Source organism: Andrena cerasifolii, chromosome 6, assembly GCF_050908995.1.
Source record: "Andrena cerasifolii isolate SP2316 chromosome 6, iyAndCera1_principal, whole genome shotgun sequence".
NCBI lineage: Eukaryota > Metazoa > Arthropoda > Insecta > Hymenoptera > Andrenidae > Andrena > Andrena cerasifolii.
The window spans coordinates 6,455,593-6,477,711 of NC_135123.1; the positions used below are offsets into that span (position 1 = coordinate 6,455,593).

The window sequence follows — 22,119 nt, forward strand, 5'->3', positions numbered from 1 at the left end:
GATTTTTCAAAGGGGGATCTACGGAATTCTACGGAATGTTGAACTTTTCTCTACGCATTTTCAAAAATCTGAGTTGGTAACACTGGTATATAGATCACTGCCCTAACCACAATCTTAACGACTGGCTGTCATTCTTTAGGATGACAAATTTTTCTATTTCAGGTGCTGTAGAATAAATAGTTGACAAATCTTGATTTTCTCAAACAGTTATATAGGCAATAGTAAGTATTCTACTTTCAATAAGAACCAAATGACAGTGACAGCCACAGAGTTATTAGCACAGTTGGGGACTCAATAAACAAGTTCGAAGTGAAAAGTTAACAGAGCCTTAATACCATGTAACAATGTAATTTCACTTTCATGTTTTACCAAGGCTTACGATGCAAAGAGAGGAAAAGCAATTGGATTCCGCCTTGGAGGCTATTATTATGAGAGTGAATGATTTGAAAGCATCTATTGCTGCGATGATATTCAAATTGGAGCACGAATACGAAACACTAAATTGGCCTAATTTTCTTGACAACTTTGCGCTTATTTCAGGACATGTAAGTAATATTATAAAGGCTTGTAAACTTGTTGAGAATTGTTCAATTGTTGAATTTAGGAAAGAGTGGATGGATTAGATTCATTAAGGGGGAACGACACTTTGCAGCCCGGAAAAAAGTGCAATTTTTTTGAATTTTTTGTTAGATATCCATACTTCATAGGAAAGTCATTGATATGGGGTTCAAATGTGCATGTAGTGGACAGTATTTTAGAATTTTTGTGTGACAAAATATAAAGTTTTATTCAAGTTATAGAGGTCGCCATAGAGCGCGACATGTCGAACACGATCTGATGGTTTCCCACTTTATTCACGTCGCGTTCATCTGAGAAAAAAAAGGAGAGCATTTTTTTAATCTATATTAATATAGTTACAGTTAAACATACGGAAATTTTGTATTCGACACGTCGCGCTCTAATGGCGACCTTTATAACTTGATTAAAACTGTATATTTTGTCACACAAAAATTCTAAAATACTGTCCACTACATGCACATTTAAACCCCATATCAACAACTTTCCTACGAAGTATGGATATCCAACAAAAATTTTTTAAAAAATTGCAATTTCTTCCAGGCTTCAAGGTGTCGTTCCCCCTTAAATAAGCCCATCTATGTATTACAACATCCGATTCCATGTAATAGTAAAACTTTTTCTAGTTAACTAGTCTTTCAAAAATCCTTGGACATGATAAAGCTCCGAATTTAAGAAACCTGACTGTCCTACCACTAAGATTATGTCCAGAGAAAGACGAAGAATTACTTCGATTAACAGAAGGTAGAATTTCTACGTTCGCTCACGATTTAGTACCAGATTATCTGCGAACTAAAGTGGAGCCTCAAGCCGAACAGAAAATGATGCAGCTCGAAGCAAAAGCGGCAAATTTAAATTACGAAACATCGCACGTAAGGCATCATATTTCTTACTTAGTTTTGTAAAAGAATAACACGTTTTTTCATATATCTCGTTTCTCTTCGCTAATAATGCAACTACATATATTAAAATCCTGCTAAATTCATTTCTTAAAAATACTTTAACACACAGATAGAATTGTATGTCTGTACTGTCTTATTATAGAAGTTTAAAGTAACTTAAGATGTTCTATTTCTCTGTTAATGTGCTAACTAATCAACAACTAGGACTGCAATGTAAGCTACTATCAGCTAGCTTTCGGCTTCTTAGTTCCATTCGCTTTGGACTGAAATTGAAATAGTTTCAACTTATTTATAATATAATTTCAATACTTCAAAACTACTGAATAAAAATATGCTCTATGTTCTACGAATCTACATTTAAAAAGATCTACACTTTCTTAAAACGAAATATCTCTTTAATACATCTTAATATGTCTTCTAAACTGTCGTAAATTTTAAATTGTTTTGCAAATTTATTTCTGGCTACGTGAGTATAATGTAGTGTTTTGCAGTATCTATTTCACCAACTAATGTTAAACTGTTAAAGGGAATCATTGGTACCTTAACGTGTTTTATTTAATCACGTATTTCTAAGGGATTCTATATTTGTGCCAATTACTCGTTTCGTACAAGCTATTGTAGATAATTATATATATAACATAATTATGCATATATATATGTGTATATGTATATATATGTGTATATGTATATATACAAGTCTATATGTAACGTATTATTTACAGAAGATGATTTTCCTCTAATGGTTTAAAGCGTTATGAAAGCGAAACTTTATAATCGGTCCATTTAGCGAGTGGAACGGCTAGTGTCTCTCGTCTTCTAAAATATGTATGGATTTTATACTTTTCAGAAACAAGTGACACAATATACAAAAATCATTGGTCATATATGGGATATAGCAAACAAAGCACGCGAAGAGTGGGAAAGCGAAGCTGGATCTAGAGCGACCCAGGCTCAGACGAGTAGTACAGCAGATACTCACGCCCTCGTAGCTGCTGTAGGTATGGGTAAAGGTTTAAAGGTAATTAATCTATGGTATACATATAACTACTATATTATTTAAACGCATATACATAATAATAAGTTTATAATTGTACATTTTTAGTCCGATGCTGTCCAAATGGTACAGTCTGGTGTGAATTCAGTATCCAGTGGAATGATGGTAGGTAGGCCTGGAAGTCAGCAACAAACTCCAGGCCAAGGATCTTTAGGAAATCCATCTAGTAAGATATCAATTTCAATTTACTCCATTTTCTGTTAATAATACGCTACGAGCGAAATCTTAAGTACGATATTAATAGAAATGTTTTCTGTATTTATAGTGGGACAAATGAGTAAAGCTCCCAGTGCCATCAAAACTAATATTAAAGCAGCATCGCAAATTCATACGTACAGATAAAGTATGCGTATTTATCTATTCTTAACAATCTTAGATATTATTAACCCTTCGTTGACACCTCCTTTTTCGATCAACTTTGACATACCTGGGTGGCTCACACCTAGAGCAATTTTTGAACAACTGCCATTATCATCTAAAGAATCCAATCGTCATAAAAAAAATCATGGATTAGTTTTAAGGTCTCTAGAATATATTCCAATAGTTTTTTTATTGAGATTTAATCACAGTTTTTGTAAAAAAAAATCTAGATTACCACGAGAAAAAACGAAGAAAATCTTGAAATAGTTGTAACTTTTACAAATTTTAATATTATAAGCTAAAAATCTGCAGAGTTGTTGCTCGGATATAATATTTTGAGAGAGACAATAGTTTGTAAGTCAGCTTTGGAGAAAAGGTATTAATTTTGCACATAGAAGGTACAGAGCGTCAGTATCAGCTTATGGGTGGCTCACACCCAGACTGTCAACGAAGGGTTAAAAATATCTTTCAAGTCCATAAATACCATTTTTGTTCATTAAACAGGAACGGCTCGTAAAAGTATTATTTTGCTATATTTGCTATTTTTTTCGAGACACAACTGCACACGACCGTGGAGATAATTGTCTGTTCATAACTGGGACAATTTGTGCTTCCAAGCCCTGTTCTTGCATCCAACATAATCGATCTTGCAAAACAAGCGATTCTGCTGGCGCTTGTAACATCAATTGTAAACCGGAGTAAATCTCTACAGTGTTCAATTTGTCAGAATGACTGCTCCATAGTTCTATTATATTCTTCTCGTGTATATCAATACTAGATCGTAGACCTGAAACAGGACAATCTGTAGTCTTCATATTATTTATTAACTTTCGTAATGGAATGTTAACTTCACTTTTACTGTGTAAATCAATAAGACACTTTGTAAACGTATAATACTGAAGACTTGGTACACTTGTACAAAATATGTACTTATAATATAATTATAATGTTTATGTTACATAACATTACCTCGCTGTTCGATTGTTTCCTCTTTTTGCGGTTGTAAAGTATATCTCTTCAGTGAATCCTTAACGTAAGTTTCGAAATTCAAACACTGTGATTTTCTCGTACTTTTCTGGGCGTGTTTCTTAAGGAAAAAGCCATCTGAAATATTTTTTTATTCGTGAACATCAATGTTAAATAACTGCTGCGAAAAATGCGTGAAACATACACACTTTTAGTTGCATATAATTGAAGGAGGGCTCTTGCAAGAACGTAGAAAGCATGTTCACTGTGAGCTTCGATAGACGTATTATTCCATCTATCCGCTGATTCTTGGCATGCTAATCGCAGAAATGGTCGCCTTAGGAACAAACTAATGTCAAAGTTATTGTTAACGATCACAGCTTTCAGACTATCAGATAATGGAAAGTTATTAAAACATTGCTTCTCAGTTGATGCAGCTATTTTAGTACTTTTCGATATGGAAAGTTTGTGGTAACAGCAAGGAATCATGACAAAGAGCCGTGCTGCTTTCATGTTACAAAATATTTTTGACGCATATATACTAAGATCTCCGCAAGCATGTAAACCGATTAAACAGATATCTGAGTGCTCCTTAAATTCATCGTGTAAAATAGCCTCTATTACTTCGACCGAGTTACACGTTAAATCACAGCAGCTGTATTTAACGTGTCCTAATGAATCTGAATACATTTTTCTCTGTCTACTCCGAGCATTATTTACGTTTGTTTGATTTCTTTCTAATCCAAGAACTTGATAGCCATACAAATGATATAGTAATTGACAAACGTATCCCTGGAATGAGAAAGTATTACGCGACAAGTTATATAAAATACAAATAGCACTTCTTAATTATTGGTATTGCCTTTAATTAATAATGGGTATATATCTCTTACCAAACCTGCGCCCAGATCAACAATAACTTTAATATTCTCTGGCGCGCATTGCGTATGTACCAAATGGGCCAAGTGCACTATTTCGTGCTGTTTCTTGTAACTAAGTCCCACTTTGAACTTTTTGGGTAATTTCGTGGGTAATACATTATATATGCTTGGTAATCGATCGATGTATCTACATTTTTTAACAAAGCTCTTCAAAGTCTCCGACCATTGCGGCTAAAAATAAAATCGTGCACTATGTATCATCAGAATATATTTGTGTTTTTATGTATATTTCTTCTCCAACCTTTGTTAACTTTTGTACAACGAAGTCATTGAGTTCTTGATTTTCTAAAGTCTGTAATGCATTCAACCATTCTGTTGGAAATAAATCGAGTGATCCACTGGTTAATAGATTTGTGACCGGAGAATTATAAAGCCACTGTGTTTCAAGAAATAGATTCAACGCGTCCAAGAAATAATTATTTTCTATACATTCGCTTATACACGCCATCTAATACAAGATAAAGAAAGAAATATATTTTGGTACTAACTTCCATTCATTAATTTTACTACTTCGTTCAGGAACCATGTATAAATATATAACTCGCAAAGTTGTAGATTTTATATTTATTGTACGAAAACTACATACATTATTTACATGTTTCTCTTAATATAACATTAACTTGTAAGATATATCAATTTTATAGTCCTAAACAATTTCATCGAACATTCGTTTTAACAGAAAATTTATTCAACAGCTCTTGCTTGAGTTTCTTCTTCTTGATTCTGGACTATCCAATTTTCTGAATGCCTGTTTAATAAATCATCGTTAACCGGTCCAATTAACGCACGGCCCACTCTAATGTCCCTCTGACCGGGTTGCAAATATTTCGCGGCGACGTACATAAGTTGGTCTTTAGTTACAGCTTTCAACTGCTCCCTTTGTTCTTGAATGTTATCGTCGGTGATATTTTGTAAGAACTTAGTTAGCCCACGATTACATGGAGGAACTGGGGCATCGAGACGTTGAAATATGCCCAATTTTGCTTCATCGATATCGCTTTGAGGTAGCGAATACTTTAATAGAAAGTCATATGCTTTCTCGAATACATCTAAAGTCCGGGTAGAATTAGGATCTCTATAAGAGTAAAACGTGAAAATGCCGTCTGACGAGATTTTTGCGCCACCACCGTACGCTCCGCCTTTCTCGCGAATTTCTGAATGTAAATAAATAGATGTGATTAGCTTAGAAAGTACTTGTAATGGGGCGTAATCTGAATCCGTGTACGGCACTGTGAATATTGCTTTCGCCACATAATTTACTGTATACGGCAATACGTAATGCACGGCGCTATCTCCTGTCTCAATAATTTCCTCGTGCGTAGAACTATGTGGATCTGTAGCTGTGCCTTTCAGCGATTTGTAAAATTCAGTAACGCTGTCTAATATGGTGTCTTTATTGTCCTCGGATAAATTTATTGCTGAGCGCAAGTGCGCTTTATTCAAAACATGATTGGATATCTCCTGCATTTGATTTAATACAGGGCTTAGATCTTGCATCTGTGCTATTTTCTTCATTCTTGAAACAAATTGTAATCCGGACAAAATCTCTTTGAATTTAGTGACTGGGGAAACTAGACTAGCCGCGCTGCTCATCGCGTATACATGTCCTAAGTCTGCGATCCCATTGACTAAGTCCGCGGCATTTGTCTTGACAAGTGTCTCAAATCTTTGGACGTCGGATAGCTCAACATTATTAAACAACTCTAGCCACAACTTATACATGTCTGTGACATTACGATCTAAACAATAAGACTCCATTAGTATCCCTTCTTCGTATTGTAATAAATCGCTTTTAGTTTCAACGACATGACTCCTGAAATTCAGGCCCCCCGTTTTCAATCGTGTCATCTGATCGAAGTTTCTATAATCGTAATTTTTTGTACCCATTCTCGCGATAATGTTGTTGAATAATGGTAGCAAACTCTTCAATTCTGAGCTTAATCTTTGTGTGTTGAGAATTCCTCTGTAGTAACAAACATTATTCGTTGGTTCGATAGCTATTTGTAGCGGAACATTATCTACTTTTACATCCGCAAGCTTGTACCGTTCTACGTCTGGATTTATATCTTCTATTTTCAAAGTAGGAAGAACATTCACATCATCCTTCTTCTGTTGCTCTTCTTGTAAAATTTTTCCATCTATATAAATTTGATCTAACTCTTCGGCGGAAAGCTGCTTCAATTTCGATTCTAACAATTCGCGTTCAGCGATCATTTTTAAATGATCGTAATGCTCGTGTGGCAGCATCGATAATGTTAATCTGTGAGTGTTATCCAATAAATATGTTTTCACTAATTCTTGGAGGTACTTAGGATTTCTTGTCATTTCTTCCCGAAGTTTCTTAATCGCATCATTAATTCTCATTGATTGTACAAGGTTCCCATTATGATTCCACAGTGGTGATAAATTAAAAAGTAATTGCAATCCAAAGTTAGAGGTTTGATGTTTTATTTGAAGCTCGATAGTATGTAAAACAGCTTCGATATGATCTTTCGCGAAGCCTTCCTGAATGATTCTCTGTACAGTTTCGTTAAAGATTTTCTCTACCTTCTCGAAATCTTCTGCCTTAACACCGAGTAAACTTACAACAAACATCGTATCTTTACAATGAGCATCGTACCCAGTCATTGGACCGAACGCAACTCCCACGTTTGTCTCTACCAAGGATTTATAGAATGCTGAATTTGGACCTTGTAGAAGAAGCTGAGATAAGACATGCATCTCGAATGTCTTTTGTATATCGTTTATATCGTTACACAAATAGCCAATAGCGATACTGCCTTGTCGATTAGGATCTGCAGCCATAGGATCCGGTCTACACGTGATGTGCTCCCTCTTCGGCTTCTCCCAGCGTTTCTCCGCGGGAACTTCCGACATAGATGCATCGATTCTGTCTGCCGAAACTAGGTATTGATCGTTAACAAATTTTAAATGATTTTCCAAAGGAAAGTTGCCGTACGAATAAAATCGACTGTTAGAGGGATGGTAATAAGTTCGATGAAAATTGACCAGATCTTTATGCTTCAACTTAGGAATAACAAGAGGATCTCCTCCGGAAATTACTGAATATGTATGGCTAGGTAGAATGGAGTTCAATAACTTTTCGGCTAATATGGCCTGATTTTCATTGAAAACGCCTTTCATCTCGTTAAAAACTACTCCCTTGAAAACGATAGGTGAATTTTTATCGTTAACATCTTCGTGCTCCAATCTCCAACCCTCTTGCCTAAAGTCAAGCTTCCGCAGATTCGGCGCGAACACTGAATCCAAATAAACCGATTGCAGATTCTGGTAATCTTTTATGTTCTGCGTCGAGAACGGATATATAGTGTAATCAGGCCCCGTCATAGCATTCATAAAAGTAGCCAAAGACCTTCTCAGCATTCTGAAGAACGGATCTCTGCACGGATATCTCTCGCTACCGCAAAGGGCAATATGTTCCAGAATATGGGGTAAGCCCGTAGAATCTTTCGGAGTTGTACGAAATCCAATCGAGAAGACATTGTTGCTATCGTCTCTGGCTAAATGCAAATACTGCGCCCCGCTGCCCATGTGAGTCAATCTCACGGCGGTCAGATGTATTTCATTTACTTTAGCAACCTCGTCCACTACGAAGCCATGAACGACCTGTCCTTTCTGAAATTTTTTCGATTCATCTTCAACTAAATCCGTTTCATATTTCACAGCTTTAAACGTCGTATTTCTTTGAACATGAAAGCTACATGATTTCAAATATCGTTGCAATCCAAGCGAGGATAAGCCAGGCTTCTGGGATAAGTTCCATAGTCTCAACATCGTTCCCGTATTATTCTGATATCTGCAAAACACCGAAACGCACGGTTTAAATACAAGATCTCACCATTCGCGTAAATATACGATAGAAGACTTCTAGAATACAACATTTGTACCTTTTTATGCAAATATCACTTACCAATTCTCAAATGTTGAATATGTAGATAAAAGTTAATGTTGTATACATCACAAAGCACTCGAAAAATATTCACTATTTAAATTTTTGATAGAACTACACCACGTAGGTTTTTATTGCAATGAATACAGCTAAGCTCTTATAATAGTAGCACGGTGCACTGAACTATAACCAAATAGTCAACACGTCGATACTAATTATGCTCGAGAATTCGCGAAATACGATAATTTATTGAGAAACTCGACTTATCATAATCTACGATTACGTACTATCGTTTGTCCCCAAAGTAGCAAATATAATAACAGTTAAACATGAAAGTATGTGTCGCTTAAAACAAACGTAACGATCTAATATGATGAAATCATTAAATGAACTTCATATTTTACGTAGTCTTACCTTTAAACACGTTCATACACTACGTAAATTTTAGTTACTGTCAATGACAATTTTATATTAAAAAAGCCGGCACGTCCCTTGAGTTTCTTGCGAACACTTTTAAAGCATCATTCATTTACTTATATGCCTATACCAGGGCTCTCCAAGGTCGCTCACGAGTGAGTTTGGGGTTCTCCTACTCTCATCCGCGTTGTCAGGGATACCGCGCGACGCTAACCGCGAAAACGCTAGCTGGGCTAGCCCATCATGGCTGCCTTCGTAGCGTCGCGCGGTCTCCTTGACAACGGAAAGAAAGATTGGAAGGGGAAGCAGACGCGTGAGGGGCCCCTACGCTGGAGAGCCCTGGCCTATACAAAAAGTATCTGAAAGTATTATTCTTCTACACAAATGCATGGCGGAGTGTAGATCAACTTCACACGATTAGCATCTGCTTTACGAACACTTCTACAATATTTCATGAACGTGATCTAGACGAGAGCCAATTGCGAGTCTTGCCTATCACCATATTCACGAAACATTGTAGAAGGGATAGTCGCGAAGCAGGTGCCAAACAAAGAGGAGATATAATAAGAGGTGTCACTCCGGGCGGAACCATTGAAGTTCTTACTTGACCTTGGCATTTAAATTGGTTGTCTATTCGAGCGGATATTCAAATCGACTAAATGTTACCGCAATTTGCTGATTATTGCCGAAGTTTACCGTGGTTTACCGATCATTGCCGAATGGGCATTTAAATTGGTTGTTTAGTGATTTCCCTAGTTTATGTCTGTCCCTTGTCGAGTGACGCCTTTTATTATATTTCCTCTTTGGTGCCAACCATGTCAACTTATAAGTGAATTCGGTACCTCGCGCTGACTCTGCACTGGTGCCAAAAAATTGCTTGGATTGGTTGATTCTTATAGAGCTATCTTCTTTTCTATCAGAAACAACCAATCCAAGTTATTTGTTGGCATCAGTGCAGAGTCAGTGCGAATTACCGAATTCGCTATTAGTTCAGTATTCGCTGTGCATTTGCAATACCTAATGGAAATCACGGGTGTTGCAGAGCGGTCCTGTGGAAAGTGAAGATTATTGAGTACCCGCCTTTTTGGGTATTGTAAGATTCACATTATAAACAAAATATGCGTGGTTGATATTGATGCATAGTAGCACGACACATCATTAGAGTATTTTATTACATTTAAGTTTATACTTGTTTTATAAAGCGAATTTGACAATACTCAGAAAGGCGGGTACTCAATAATCTTCTCTCTCCAGAGGTGAAAGGACCCAATATGGCGAATGCGCATACTCACCTCTTTAGTGCTCTAGCGTAGGGAAAATCTACTTAGAAAGGGGTTGAGAGAAGGGGAGGACGTGTTGGAAAGGATTAGTGGAAAGGACCCAACGAACCCCTTCAAGAACCCTTCTTGAAGAAGATAGGAAGGGAAATATGAGAGAGAGAGAAGGAAAAATGATTAGCGAGATTGAGAAGCTAATTCAGGTGTGCATGAAATGTTAAAAAGCGTAAAAACCTGAAAATCGAAGATGAGGACGGGGGTGGAGGTAAGACGGAGACCTCAGTGATAGATGGCTGTGATGCGGTAACAGTATCTGATTGGTCGCACTGTAAAGCGGTGCTCGAGGCGTAGATCATATGTATTGAGCTTAAGCAAAGTCCAAAGAGAGAGCAGAATGAATAGAGTATGGGAAGAGAGTGAGATGCAGTTTAAGATATTGTAAGAGAGGATGGAAGTATGACGAGGAAAGGATGAATAATCTAGGGAATGGAAAGGGCAGGGGTATCCTGCCCCGAAAGAGGGGGAAGAATAAAGGCTATAGTGATATAACGTTCGTTGGGCAATATAAGACAGTGTCTTGCAGCGCCGTTTCTATTGTATACAGTATACAAGGAATAAATAAAAAACCTAAACCTAGTGCTCTAGCGTAAGTGGAATTCGCTCATATTAACAATTCCAGGAATTTCATTATATCAGAGTACAGAAAATATTAATATTAATTCCGCGAAAGAAGCTCGCCAATGAGCGTTCTTTTTTGTTTTTTTGAACGAACCGCGCGGTTAATGGAAACGCGACCATGACACGTCAGAGAAAGCGATACGAAGTGATGTTCCCATAAGACAAAGCGCAAGATCTATGACGATCGAAGAACGCGCAAAGTTCTCGGATTTTCGTGCCTAGTGAGACCGTCCACTAATCCTGGCTTTTAAATTGATGATGGGCCGCCCGTAAGTGCACTCCGTCGAATCGGTTATGCCCAAAGACACGGGCGAAAGGTTTCGCGCGGAATCGGTATGACGGATTCGCGGTTATTCTCATATTGTATGCGCTTCGGCGAGTTGTCGGTCTGCGCGAGTGGAGGGTCTCGAATGGCGCTCATGTATAATCACCGGGAGTGCAATGCTAACAAGTAGTCCAGCTGACTCTGACAAAATGGTAGGGTACTCGCGTCCTGCGGGAGGTGATAAATTTTTACGCACATAATTGGGGCGCCTCCGGTGACGGGGTACGATGAGTACTGATAACCATGATCAAACGAAGCCCTGCGTCAGCAAACCATCCGCGAGGATCGAGCTTAACGCCGACGAAAGCGCGTTCGACGGCAGGCGAATTAAGAAGGAGCGAACTGACGTTTCCCTCGAGAATGGTGACGGCGGTAACAATGCCGGTATCGGCGATAATAACAAGCAAGTGCAGCCGAGCCAACGACCGGCTGCCGGCAGATTTTCGAACGGCTTCCACGACGGCGACCTACTTCAAGATATCATCGCGGCCAAGTTCACGGCCCTGGCGAATCATGGCACAACTGCTAAGCATGAGAAGATTCGCCTCATGATCGAAGATAGCATCAGGTTATTTCAATTTCTACCCTTCTCTCTCTCTCTCTCTCCCTCCCTCTCTCTCTCTCTCCCTCTCCCTCTCCCTCTTTTTCTTTCTTCCCTTCCTAATCTAGCTTCGTCTCTTACTGTTCTTTGGAAAATTTAGTTTCCAAATATTTGGAGCATTTCACTGCGCGGGGCATTCAGAAAGAAGCCATCAATGTTCTGGTTGATAGATTGCGAGCGAAGCAAAGTTCATTTATTTTAGAGAAATAAAGTACCACGCAATTTTATTCCTGAAAGTTTTAAGTATACGCGGAGATGAGGAGGATACTTTTAAGTACTTAAGATACCCACCTTTACCCCTTACTTCACGCAGCTTCTAATCTTCTCCTTTAGCCAGCGTTCTGTAAATTTTATACCAATGCGTTTGAAAAAGAAACATTAACAAACGAGAGTAGAGTCTCTTCGATGCTTCTATCAGTTAAGTGGCAGATAAGCAGTGGCTTAAGTCCAATTTCATTGCTCCTTGAACTCCTTAAATGTAAAGTACAGGACGATTGCAAAATATGCGTTTAAGAAGTGAAGCTTAATTTGATAGATGCTAAATTAAGATGTTATTTTTCCAGACTTATTTATTTAGTAACGGTCAATCAAAATCATCGACTTCAAAATATGTATCAGCTGAGGGTAGCTAAATACACATTGAGTTAAGGGATTGTAAGGAGTATTCATACATTGTTTCTGTAACCGTCGTCTGGTAGATACAGGGTCCATTTGAACCCATCCTAAATATCAAGCTACACGCGTCGCTTGTTGATGAGAATTTTAGATAACAAGATGAGAACCTAGAAAATTATGGGGCTAAATGGACCCTGCATCCAACGCGTAGTCAGACTATCCACCGCTCGAGGGTTAAAGCAATAATGTATATATAAAAAGTTTCTTTAATATAATTTATTACAACTTTAATTACAAGGTGCTTATCTAACTTCACGAGCTAACACGTTTCTTTATTTTTAGAATCGCGAAGAGCATTTCTATAGAAATTATATAGATTTAGTCGAGCAAACAATAATGCGATATTTTCATTTATTACGATTTTATATTCTTCTCCCGTCAATATCTAATAATGTATTTTCAAATGACTTCACATACAATTTAAAGTGCTCCCGAGGTCTCTGTTCCACGAAATTTAAAGTAAGGATGGAATGCGATATTCTGTCCTGCTAATTTTATCTTACTTTTCATACATAGAGAAGAATCGAAAATACGCATTCAGGAAATCTTTTCGCAAATTGAACAACTGAAAATAGAAGAAAAATTATTATTGTACCTGAAACTTCCATTATCATTGACTAATACTGGAGGAACTGTTGATCCTTTGAGGCAACCATTAAATCCATTAGGCAATCGCTATGAAATTCATCAAACCATCATGTGGATTAAGACACACTTGGAGGAAGATCCCGATGTCTCTTTACCGAAACAAGAGGTTTATGATGAATACAAGTAAATGTTTTACACTCGCATGCTTTAACAGTTGTCATATAAATTAATAAAGCTATTGTATATTACGCGATAACATATCTTATCACGGAACAAGTTACTTGTAGTTTTATGTTTTCTTCTTGCTTTATTCGCAGCATGTATTGTATGCGAAATTCTATGAAACCCTTGTCGACTGCTGATTTTGGAAAAGTAATGAAGCAAGTGTATCCACGAGTTCGGCCACGCAGACTAGGCACGCGAGGCAATTCACGTTATTGTTATGCTGGAATGCGCAAAAGGGTCAAATTGGATCCTCCGACGTTGCCTAATATAAGCGGCACTCAAACTGTGAGATATAAAATTAAAATTGAAATCTTTTGAATAATTCTTGCAGTTACAGACATTAGCACTTATCACTGTATTGTTCTTGCCTATTGGAAAAGACCTATTTAATTATGTTTATACGTCAGATCCTTACAGATATGTCCTACATTGGAATTCAGTGTGACTAAATGGTTTATATATCTGAAAGATAATATGCCGTAAAATCAGTTCCCGCGGTAACATTGTCTTTATCTCAGAATTTAAATTTTCAGGGCGACGATGTAGATGAGAATATTACCGAAGAGATGTTAGGAGCTGCGTCTACGTTGATCAGAGAATGGGCAGAAAGTCTGTTGGGCTTGAAATTTGCAACTTTGAGTGCCTTAGCCCGTCATCTTGTCGATAATCTTTGTGTGGATACTCGGTCTTTGGCTGCTATATGTATATTATGTGCCACAGGAGATTCTAATACCTCGGCAAATAAAGGTTTGTTAATACTCGCGATACGGAAACAATTGAATTGGTCTTACAAGATTCATTTTTATATTTAGTGTCGACTACGGATCTGCGTGTAACACCTGTAAGTGGAAAATCTGGAAAGCTTCGAGAAGCACAGTTACAGTTGCAACGAAAATTGCAGCAGCGAGAACATATAAGGGATCAAAAACATCGTCATCTTGATGCTGTAACGCAGGTAAGAAGTTAGAATGAATTAAATAGAATATTCTTTAAACACGAGAGAGAAACTAACAAGGAAAGATCCTGAACCCGAAAATTAAAAAATTCTAAAACTATGCGAATGTATAGGGGATATCCTCTTGATTACAACGCAATTTTCGTTTGCTGCCCAAATTCACTCGAAGGGGGTGAAATTAACCCCTAAAAATTCGGCTATTTTCCGATTTTGTGTTATAACGCGCGAACTGTAAGAGATAGAAAAAAAGTTTCAAGACAAAAGTTACTTCTTAGAATTAGATCTATCATTTGGTAAAATAAATATTTTACAGTTCACGAGTTGTAACAGAAAATCGGAAAATCATCGGATTTTCAGGGGTCAATTACACCCCCTTAGAGTGAATTTGGGCAGCAAACAAAAATTGCGTTGGAATCAGGAGGAAATTCCCTACATATTTACAAAGTTTCAGAATTTTTTAATTTCCGGGTTCGGGATGTTCCCTTGTAAGATATAAGGAAGCGTCCTGTGTTGATATTAGGCGTTATAATAATTTATTGAATGTTTCAGAGTCAGAACAAAGAGAAGACTGTTGATAATAAAACTGGGGCAAACAAGGGGAATAAGAAAACTAAGCCCAATCAGTCATCTCAAGGTACAAATGTATCGAGCGGGCAGAATACATTAACTAAGTTCAGTTTATCTGCTGTAGTAACCAATCGGCAGAAGAAAGTTCTTAAAGCTAGTAGTCAGCCATGTAACATCTCCCTGGAATCCAACTGTGATAATATAGTGGTACAATCGATTGAAGACGTACAGAGTAATAGCAATCCTAGTGTAGTGATGACCAACTGCGTAAACACACAGCGAGACATCAAACCGAAAAATTCCAGAAAGCGTGCCAACCCAATTGTATCGAATCAGCCATCAGAGACCAGCCCTGAGAAGCAGACGAAGCTCACAGAACAACAGTTGCAAGAGAATGTAGAGCATTCCAACATATTGTTGCCCAAGCTTACATCTATACAACGTCCCAGCAAAATTTCGGTGATACTAGCTGGTAATTTGAAGCCTACTAAGTGCAAAACGAACGAGGCTGTTAGTACCCAGCCTACTAAAAACTGTGATATCGAACCATCAACATGTTCCAAAAGTTGCGTTAAAGTAAACGGTTGCCCTAGCAATTTCGATCCTAGCTCGAACACAGCGAAGGAATCTACAATTTTATCTAAAGACCAGATACGATTGCTGCAAGAGAACTCGAATCTGATAAGTAAAACTGAGAAGCTCTGTTCGATCGATTCGGATGCTTTAGACGATTATTTGAACGGCGGTAACAATTCCCAGGAGCAAGAGGAGGAATTATTACAGTATTTCCAGCAAAGTAGCTCGTCGAGCTCGGACGTGGAAGCCAATGCTATTGCCATTGACGAACAAATATCAAGATCTGATAAAGTATCACAGCTACGATTAATATTACAACAGAATCTGAAAGCGGGAACGTTGCATACGCCCGTCGACGGAGTGCCCGCGGCAATTATCCGACAGAACGTTGAGAAACGCGAGATCACTCAGAAGCACAACTTGATATTACCAACATTGCTGAACCATTCGAGCCAGAGTAACACCAGACGTAGAGTCAGCTTCGAGACGAACGTTGTGGAGCATGTACAAGATTCATCTGTCGTTACTAACACAGTACCGCAAAGTCCAAACACGCGTCGTAGAATATTTAATTTTACACCGATATCGCCCGGCCCGCATTCGCCCATTAATGGCCGCGCCTCGAAATCCAATTCGGCAAACGCCAGTCCATTTGTCTCGCCGCGAAATACGCCTGTGCCACGCTCGAGGAGCAATTTACAAGCAAGTAGTTCCAGAGCTCGCGCTCACAAGTCGTTATCACGCTCGATATCCTGCAGCATGCCTTACACCAGTAAGAACGATACATTCGTTGTTCCCACCAGTGGTCCAGAATTAGTTAGGCAAGTATCCACGCCGCAGTTGCCGTTGATTTCTACCAAATCGTCGGAGGTGCAGGTTGGTGGCAGTACAACGCAAATCTCTGTTACCCCGAAACGAGAAGGGCAGGGATCTCAGTGCACCGCATTCTTGTCGTCTGATTTAGCGCCGCAGAAACAGTTACTTATTAATTACCCGAGTCAGGAGAATTTACAAGAAATTAAAAACGTCTACCAGAAAAGCCAGCCAGATCAAGAAATCAGCGAGCTGTTTCACGGGAATAAACAATTTACTAACGAACTCTACAGATCGCAGTCGGTCCCGTTGCACAGAATGGTGAATCCCGCTTTGATGTCGCCCATCTCAACGCAACACTGCTTGTCAACATTTCAGAGCCAGAGTTTTAATCCGTCTACAAGCAGTTCTATAGCGCCTACGCCAGTACCTAGCGAATTTAATGATTTCGGATCTATCGGTCAGCCAGAAGGGACGTCGGCGTATCTGCTGGACGACGTTGATCCGAATTTCATGTCGGACGATCAACATTTCCTCATGAGCGACAAAGAAATTACACCTGAGAATATAACGAATATATTGAATATTTTGGACGAGGAAGGGACACAGAGCTTGCAAATTCTACCGGAGCAACCTACCGAAGAAGGCTTAATAGAAAATAACTCGATAGTGTTAGATGCTTTACCAAATTCAAACTTAAACTTATCGGAAGAGGATATGTTGGACCCGTCGAATGTACTTGATATTCCAGTGGGCGGAGCCTTACAGAAAATAATACAATCGCGCTCTTACCCGAATACACCGCTACCTGTGCCAGTATCCACGTATACGCCATCGTATACAGAAGATAGCAATGGATCAAGATCGTATCCTTCGACGCCGCTGCATACAGTCCAGTCGCAGGAAACCTATCAGGAGACTAACGAGCCGATGCTATCGAGTCCCACCTTAAACTCTTTGAACTTACATAATGAAACTGCGAACGAGTCCGCGTCCAGCAGTTTGTGCAGAAACGTTGTGGACTTGCTCGAGGGTAATTTCCTGGGAGAGACGGACCCAGAAACGAATGATTTGGATCCGCTTGACAATTTTGATGGATTACAAGACGTCGATTCATTAACGCCGTTGTTCAATGAAGTGACAGAGCCTAATCGTTGAAAGCGTACAGAGAAATAATTTTGTGGATCTTGTGATTTTACATAGTGATCTACCAAAGGTTGGAAAACTAATTCTTAAGTTTTATGTCCGTACGACTCCATTCAACAGTGATAATACTTTGCATAAATATTCTACTTTGATATGCAAAACATTATAGTGGCAGTATAAAAGATTGATAAATAAGTCTTAGTTCCTTGTGCTAACAATATGAATTAATGGAAGGTTTAATGTCACAGTGATTAAATAAGGTTGCATTTGAACTTTATCTTTGTTTCTTGAACAACTGACGTCTATTTTCGTTGCATAGAACTGTAATGGGAAACTTTTACTTTCTCACTTTTACATTTCTTCCTCGTCGCGTTACGACCCACGTGATTTCGAAATTTCGAGCTGTATTAGGATGTTAAAGATTCTACTGCCTACGTAATATATAATAAGGGAAGTATTATCAAACGGAACTAATGTTATCAATCTATCTTCTTAGTTGCAGTACCGTACCGTAAACGATATAATGGCAAGAGCAGCTGATAATGGGAAAATCAGATACAAAAGAAAATTATTGAGAAAATTTCATTAGTATCAATCTGTATAGAGCAGAAATGAAAATGAGTAACTGCCAATTATATTCACCTTAGACTTGTGTGTCGCTTATTTTGTAAAGTAAGTAAAGGGAAAAAGAAAAACACTGTGATGCAAATGTAAATCTCTGAAGATTGTATATTTCTTGAATTTGTCACTAGTGAAGCTAAAAGGTAAATGCCTCCGGAGGTGTCTTTGGTGGAGATCAATGGGATTTCAAGTGTGAGAGATGACGAAGAAGTTGCTCAAATGGAGCGATTGTCGCTGTGACGCATTTGAGATTCGAATAAGTGGAAGTTGATTTTATATAAATACTTTATATTCGTCGTTTTGAAACGTTTGTTTCTAAGTCATTTAAGAACGCGTTATTGCGACTTTGTTACTCAAGCGTTTCTAAGAAATATTTACAATCACCTGCTGGACATTGGTGAGCTTCTTTTTACATAACAATCGGTACTGAACCCAGTACGTAATACTCTCGGGCCAAGAGAGGTCGAAGAGCGAGCATGTGTAAATGTTTTCATTATTCCTAATATTTTTATAGATTATAAAACTTGCGTTTAGTCGACAGTATTCTTATACTTTAAACTTTTACTTAATTCCTCTTCTCCCGCTTCTCTCGATGTTTCTGATCTACTACCCACCACAGCTGTCACGCTTAGAACTCGTAAGCTCTTTCTCGAACGACGTTCGAAGCTCTTGTTCCGCATATAGTGTTTAAAAATGTCGCTTGAATCTCTTAGACGCCGATCAAAATTTAGGCAATTGAATTGATAGTCCGAGCACTTCTGCTTCTGTTTTAAACAAAGAAATATGCTTTTAAAGGCACAGTCGCATATTTAAACATCGTACTGGATTCTGCATCGATAATAGTGCTAAATAATTATTGCTATGGCGGGTCTTCCTGGTATGTCGTTCTGTTCGTCAAAGGAATCCGAATTACCATAAGTACACCGCCAGTTTATATTTTTCTATGGCGCTCCCGATCGAGAATTAAATGAATTGGATAGCCGTTTAACCGATTTTTATTCCTACGCGTCGTGGTTACTTAGCTTCCAAAGCAGACAAAGTTAGATCTTTTATGGAAATCCGCACAGCGCGCTCGACGTTGCCCGCAGCCAATGGATTCCATCACTTAAAATTATTTCACACGTCGGAGTCTTAATGATGCGCTTCACATCGTAAAGTATTAGATTTTTATAAAATATGGAATAAACGTAATTTACTCGCAAATGATCACAGACGTACGACATTTGCAAACATTCTGTATTATCATTCTGTAAAGAATTATATGGCGTTACAGAGTTAACACCATGTAAAATGTTGTATAGTATGATTTTTGTGAAATCTTATCTTTGAGAGTTACTATTGACGGACAAATAACATGAACCAAATCTCGTGATCTCGAGTCGATTATCCCGTTAATGATGGAATAAACAATTATCGTGACAATAAACGCTAAAGTAACAGTTTCATTTCTATTTGCATTTTTATGCAGCGTTGCAGTCGAATGAAATATTTTGGAAGCGTTATTTGGTTCATGCTATTGCCATATAAGGCACTACATCGCTAATACCGGTTTTTAATCGCCATTTCGCATACCGTAATTCAATAATCACACGTGGGAACCCGAAGGATTTCTAATCCCGTGAATTTAGGAAACGCTAAGCATGTACGAAATTCTTGAATTTGTAACATACACAACTGTATTGACCTTTTGAAGTAAGCGATAAGTAAACGATCCAGCTATTCGAAACGTACTTTTTAAACATGTGAAACCTTTGCGAGCGAAAGTAAATTCTGAGCATATCACGGTGTTATCGGGACAAGTATGAGAAAGAAGAGTTGGATGAGATTGAAGTTTTTACGATGCCAGTAAAGTATATTTTTCTATGGTAATCTTGGTTGAATATTCTTAAAAATGAAAATGAAACCGGTGGACGTGTTGATAATACTTCAAAGGGTTAATAAGCATTCCCCATAACTATATCACGCATTCGAATGCAAATGAAACGTTGGTTTTCCCGCACAGCCTGAAATACAGTCAACGCATTGTATGCGTGAAATGAGTTAAGCATAGTTCGAATATTCTAAACTGTTAAACAACCATAAGACGGTAATCTTATTGTAAGGCGAGTTGTGCATTGTACAAACATAAAACAACCGATGAACCAAGTAGTGATTTGGAGCTAGCGATTAATTAACGGATAACAAAAGAAAATGGAAACTCGACCTCTTAGGTTGTGAAAAGATGAAAACGATGAAAAAAAGAGAGAGCGAGAGAGAGAGAGAGAGAGAGAGCGAGAGAAAGAACACAATCAAGCGTGCAAAGTTATTAGGCAAAGTAAATAACTTTCATTAACTTGACCAAATGATCGAAGATCTTGGAAATTTCTATAATAGTACTGCTATTTGTAACTCATAAGTAAAAGCATGTATTACGATATTACTTGTTGTTATACGCACAAAGACTTTAGGTAGGAGCTATTCGATACTATCCGTGTATAATCAGGGTTCGTCTGTGCTGTTTGACTAATAATTTAAATCTATCTAGATACAGATATCGGTGCATACAATTTGCTGGAAAACAGGCGTCCTGTCGCGACCTAGTGCAATATGTTTTCTCCTTCGTTTGTCTAAAAGAGTATTTATTTATATATTACTACGAGTATTGGACATTTGCTCATGCAATTAAGAACAGGTGGACAAACACAGATGGTCGAAATTGATACTGGTATCTAGGAATGTAATATAACAGCACCGATCTATAAACAACCGAACAGAAAGAAATTATATCGAAGCATGTATACAGTCATATTTACACGAACAGTCAATAGTTATAGTTAAATCTGTCTTGTCTGTATAAAATCATGGGCATCATTCTGAATACAGTGGGATTTAAAGAAGGAAAAAAAAATGAGGATATGCTGATGAGACCAGATTGTTTAAATGGGCATAGTATAACTAAATTACAATGCAATCTATCCTTGCACTGTATTTGTTGTCTCCGTCGGAAGTTGATGCATTTGTGGATTATTATCTGTTATCGTTCACATGTTTCCTATCCCCTGCTATACGAGTACGGAATCTTAAAACGTTACGAAGTATCCCATTACAGCAGTAAGTCCCGTTAAAACGTTATCTATATTTCAGAGCTTACTTTGGTTTATAATAACAATTTCGAAGGAGAAAGAAATAGAGTACAGAATGGATTAATTGGTATTAATAATATTGCATGGATAGGACGATGTCATAGAACAGTAAAGTATATGTCGTAATTGTAGTATGCAATAATTTACCGATTACCATAATTAGGAATACGACGAATGAGATAATTTTCAGAAAACAAGATCCATCGATCATTATTTTGAAATATTGTTAAAATTTTATTGCTTTGATTCTGTTGAAATTCTATTTTCCAGTGTGATTATATTCGAAGTGTATTCTGCACATGAAATAATGAGGAATATACTAGTAAAAGTTCGAATCCCGTAGATCGCTTGCAAAACTAATTTTACAATAATTAGTGATAAAGAAACTCGCCTTGCTTATTTTCCGTCAAAATATTCGTAATATAAATAATCTTGCTATATTTAAACGACCTGCGTTCTGTTTTTTGTCAACAATCTGTATTAATTTCAACACAAGAAAAGGTGAACCTGGCGATATTACGCAGTTACTGCTGCTCCAGAGGCTTATCGATCTTCGAAGAATCGTTTTTTTGGATTCTTCAAGATCCTTTCGCTTCGTTAACAAAAATTCCTCTACCAATTTTGTATGGTCAAATGCCAGGCGAACTAAATCAAGTAATAGGAAAGCGGTATTCCTATTTCCTGTGCTAGCGTCACTGGCAATTTATTTTGCTTTGTAAATAAAAATTCTTTTTTAGAAAAAAGAAAGGATTGTTATAAAGAAACGAGAAAAGATTGTTCCCCTTTTATTCCTTATGGGATAACGATAAGTCACCATTACTACA

The 22,119-nt window shown here is 37.8% G+C and overlaps 4 protein-coding genes across 9 annotated transcripts; 2 read left to right on the top strand and 2 right to left on the bottom strand.

The window, feature by feature from the left end:
• Window positions 1–67: 67 nt before the first annotated feature.
• On the top strand, window positions 68–9,256 carry Med8 (mediator complex subunit 8). Of its 3 annotated transcripts, none has more exons than XM_076815747.1 (7): window positions 68–221; window positions 374–545; window positions 1,203–1,448; window positions 2,326–2,496; window positions 2,581–2,698; window positions 2,798–2,903; window positions 3,335–9,256. In XM_076815747.1, the coding sequence occupies exons 2-6, from the start codon at window positions 381–383 to the stop codon at window positions 2,872–2,874; spliced, it is 777 nt and encodes a 258-aa protein (XP_076671862.1). In that variant the 5' UTR covers window positions 68–221; window positions 374–380; the 3' UTR covers window positions 2,875–2,903; window positions 3,335–9,256. The 3 variants fall into 3 exon arrangements, with proteins under 3 accessions (XP_076671862.1, XP_076671863.1, XP_076671864.1); XM_076815748.1 differs by having other exon boundaries at window positions 2,798–2,875; window positions 3,397–9,256; XM_076815749.1 differs by having other exon boundaries at window positions 84–316.
• LOC143370515 (putative methyltransferase-like protein 25) lies at window positions 3,413–4,548 on the bottom strand. The gene is made up of 3 exons (XM_076815746.1): window positions 4,068–4,548; window positions 3,862–3,996; window positions 3,413–3,679 (listed from the first exon to the last, which is right to left on the bottom strand). Exons 1-3 carry the CDS (start codon window positions 4,546–4,548, stop codon window positions 3,432–3,434), a joined length of 864 nt encoding a protein of 287 aa, XP_076671861.1. The 3' UTR covers window positions 3,413–3,431.
• On the bottom strand, window positions 5,349–8,594 carry LOC143370514 (presequence protease, mitochondrial). The gene has a single exon (XM_076815745.1). The coding sequence runs from the start codon at window positions 8,592–8,594 to the stop codon at window positions 5,484–5,486; it is 3,111 nt and encodes a 1,036-aa protein (XP_076671860.1). The 3' UTR covers window positions 5,349–5,483.
• A 1,976-nt stretch (window positions 9,257–11,232) lies between the features above and the next one.
• Window positions 11,233–22,042, top strand: LOC143370407 (uncharacterized). 4 transcript variants are annotated; one of them, XR_013085612.1, is made up of 7 exons: window positions 11,233–11,974; window positions 13,199–13,453; window positions 13,588–13,780; window positions 14,029–14,242; window positions 14,290–14,450; window positions 15,000–17,622; window positions 18,055–22,042. XR_013085612.1 is itself a non-coding variant. In XM_076815487.1 (7 exons), exons 3-7 carry the CDS (start codon window positions 13,380–13,382, stop codon window positions 17,562–17,564), a joined length of 3,207 nt encoding a protein of 1,068 aa, XP_076671602.1. In that variant the 5' UTR covers window positions 11,839–11,974; window positions 12,571–12,661; window positions 13,199–13,379; the 3' UTR covers window positions 17,565–22,042. The 4 variants fall into 4 exon arrangements, 3 of the variants coding, with proteins under 3 accessions (XP_076671600.1, XP_076671601.1, XP_076671602.1); XM_076815487.1 differs by adding an exon at window positions 12,571–12,661 and having other exon boundaries at window positions 11,839–11,974; window positions 15,000–22,042; XM_076815485.1 differs by having other exon boundaries at window positions 15,000–22,042.
• The last annotated feature ends 77 nt before the right edge of the window (window positions 22,043–22,119 follow it).

Excerpts from the sequence above, each read along its gene's own strand:
- LOC143370515 (XM_076815746.1), bottom strand. The coding sequence starts at position 4,548 with ATGTATTCAGATTCATTAGGACACGTTAAATACAGCTGCTGTGATTTA. Across the intron at positions 3,997-4,067 it reads TCAATTATATGCAACTAAAA|ATGGCTTTTTCCTTAAGAAA; the intron begins GTGTGTATGTTT and ends AAAATATTTCAG. Across the intron at positions 3,680-3,861 it reads GGAAACAATCGAACAGCGAG|GTCTACGATCTAGTATTGAT; the intron begins GTAATGTTATGT and ends GTCCTGTTTCAG.
- LOC143370407 (XM_076815485.1), top strand. The coding sequence starts at position 11,634 with ATGAGTACTGATAACCATGATCAAACGAAGCCCTGCGTCAGCAAACCA. Across the intron at positions 11,975-13,198 it reads ATGATCGAAGATAGCATCAG|AGAAGAATCGAAAATACGCA; the intron begins GTTATTTCAATT and ends TTTCATACATAG. Across the intron at positions 13,781-14,028 it reads ATATAAGCGGCACTCAAACT|GGCGACGATGTAGATGAGAA; the intron begins GTGAGATATAAA and ends TTAAATTTTCAG.
- Med8 (XM_076815747.1), top strand. The coding sequence starts at position 381 with ATGCAAAGAGAGGAAAAGCAATTGGATTCCGCCTTGGAGGCTATTATT. Across the intron at positions 1,449-2,325 it reads TAAATTACGAAACATCGCAC|AAACAAGTGACACAATATAC; the intron begins GTAAGGCATCAT and ends TATACTTTTCAG. Across the intron at positions 2,497-2,580 it reads GTATGGGTAAAGGTTTAAAG|TCCGATGCTGTCCAAATGGT; the intron begins GTAATTAATCTA and ends GTACATTTTTAG.
- LOC143370514 (XM_076815745.1), bottom strand. The coding sequence starts at position 8,594 with ATGTTGAGACTATGGAACTTATCCCAGAAGCCTGGCTTATCCTCGCTT.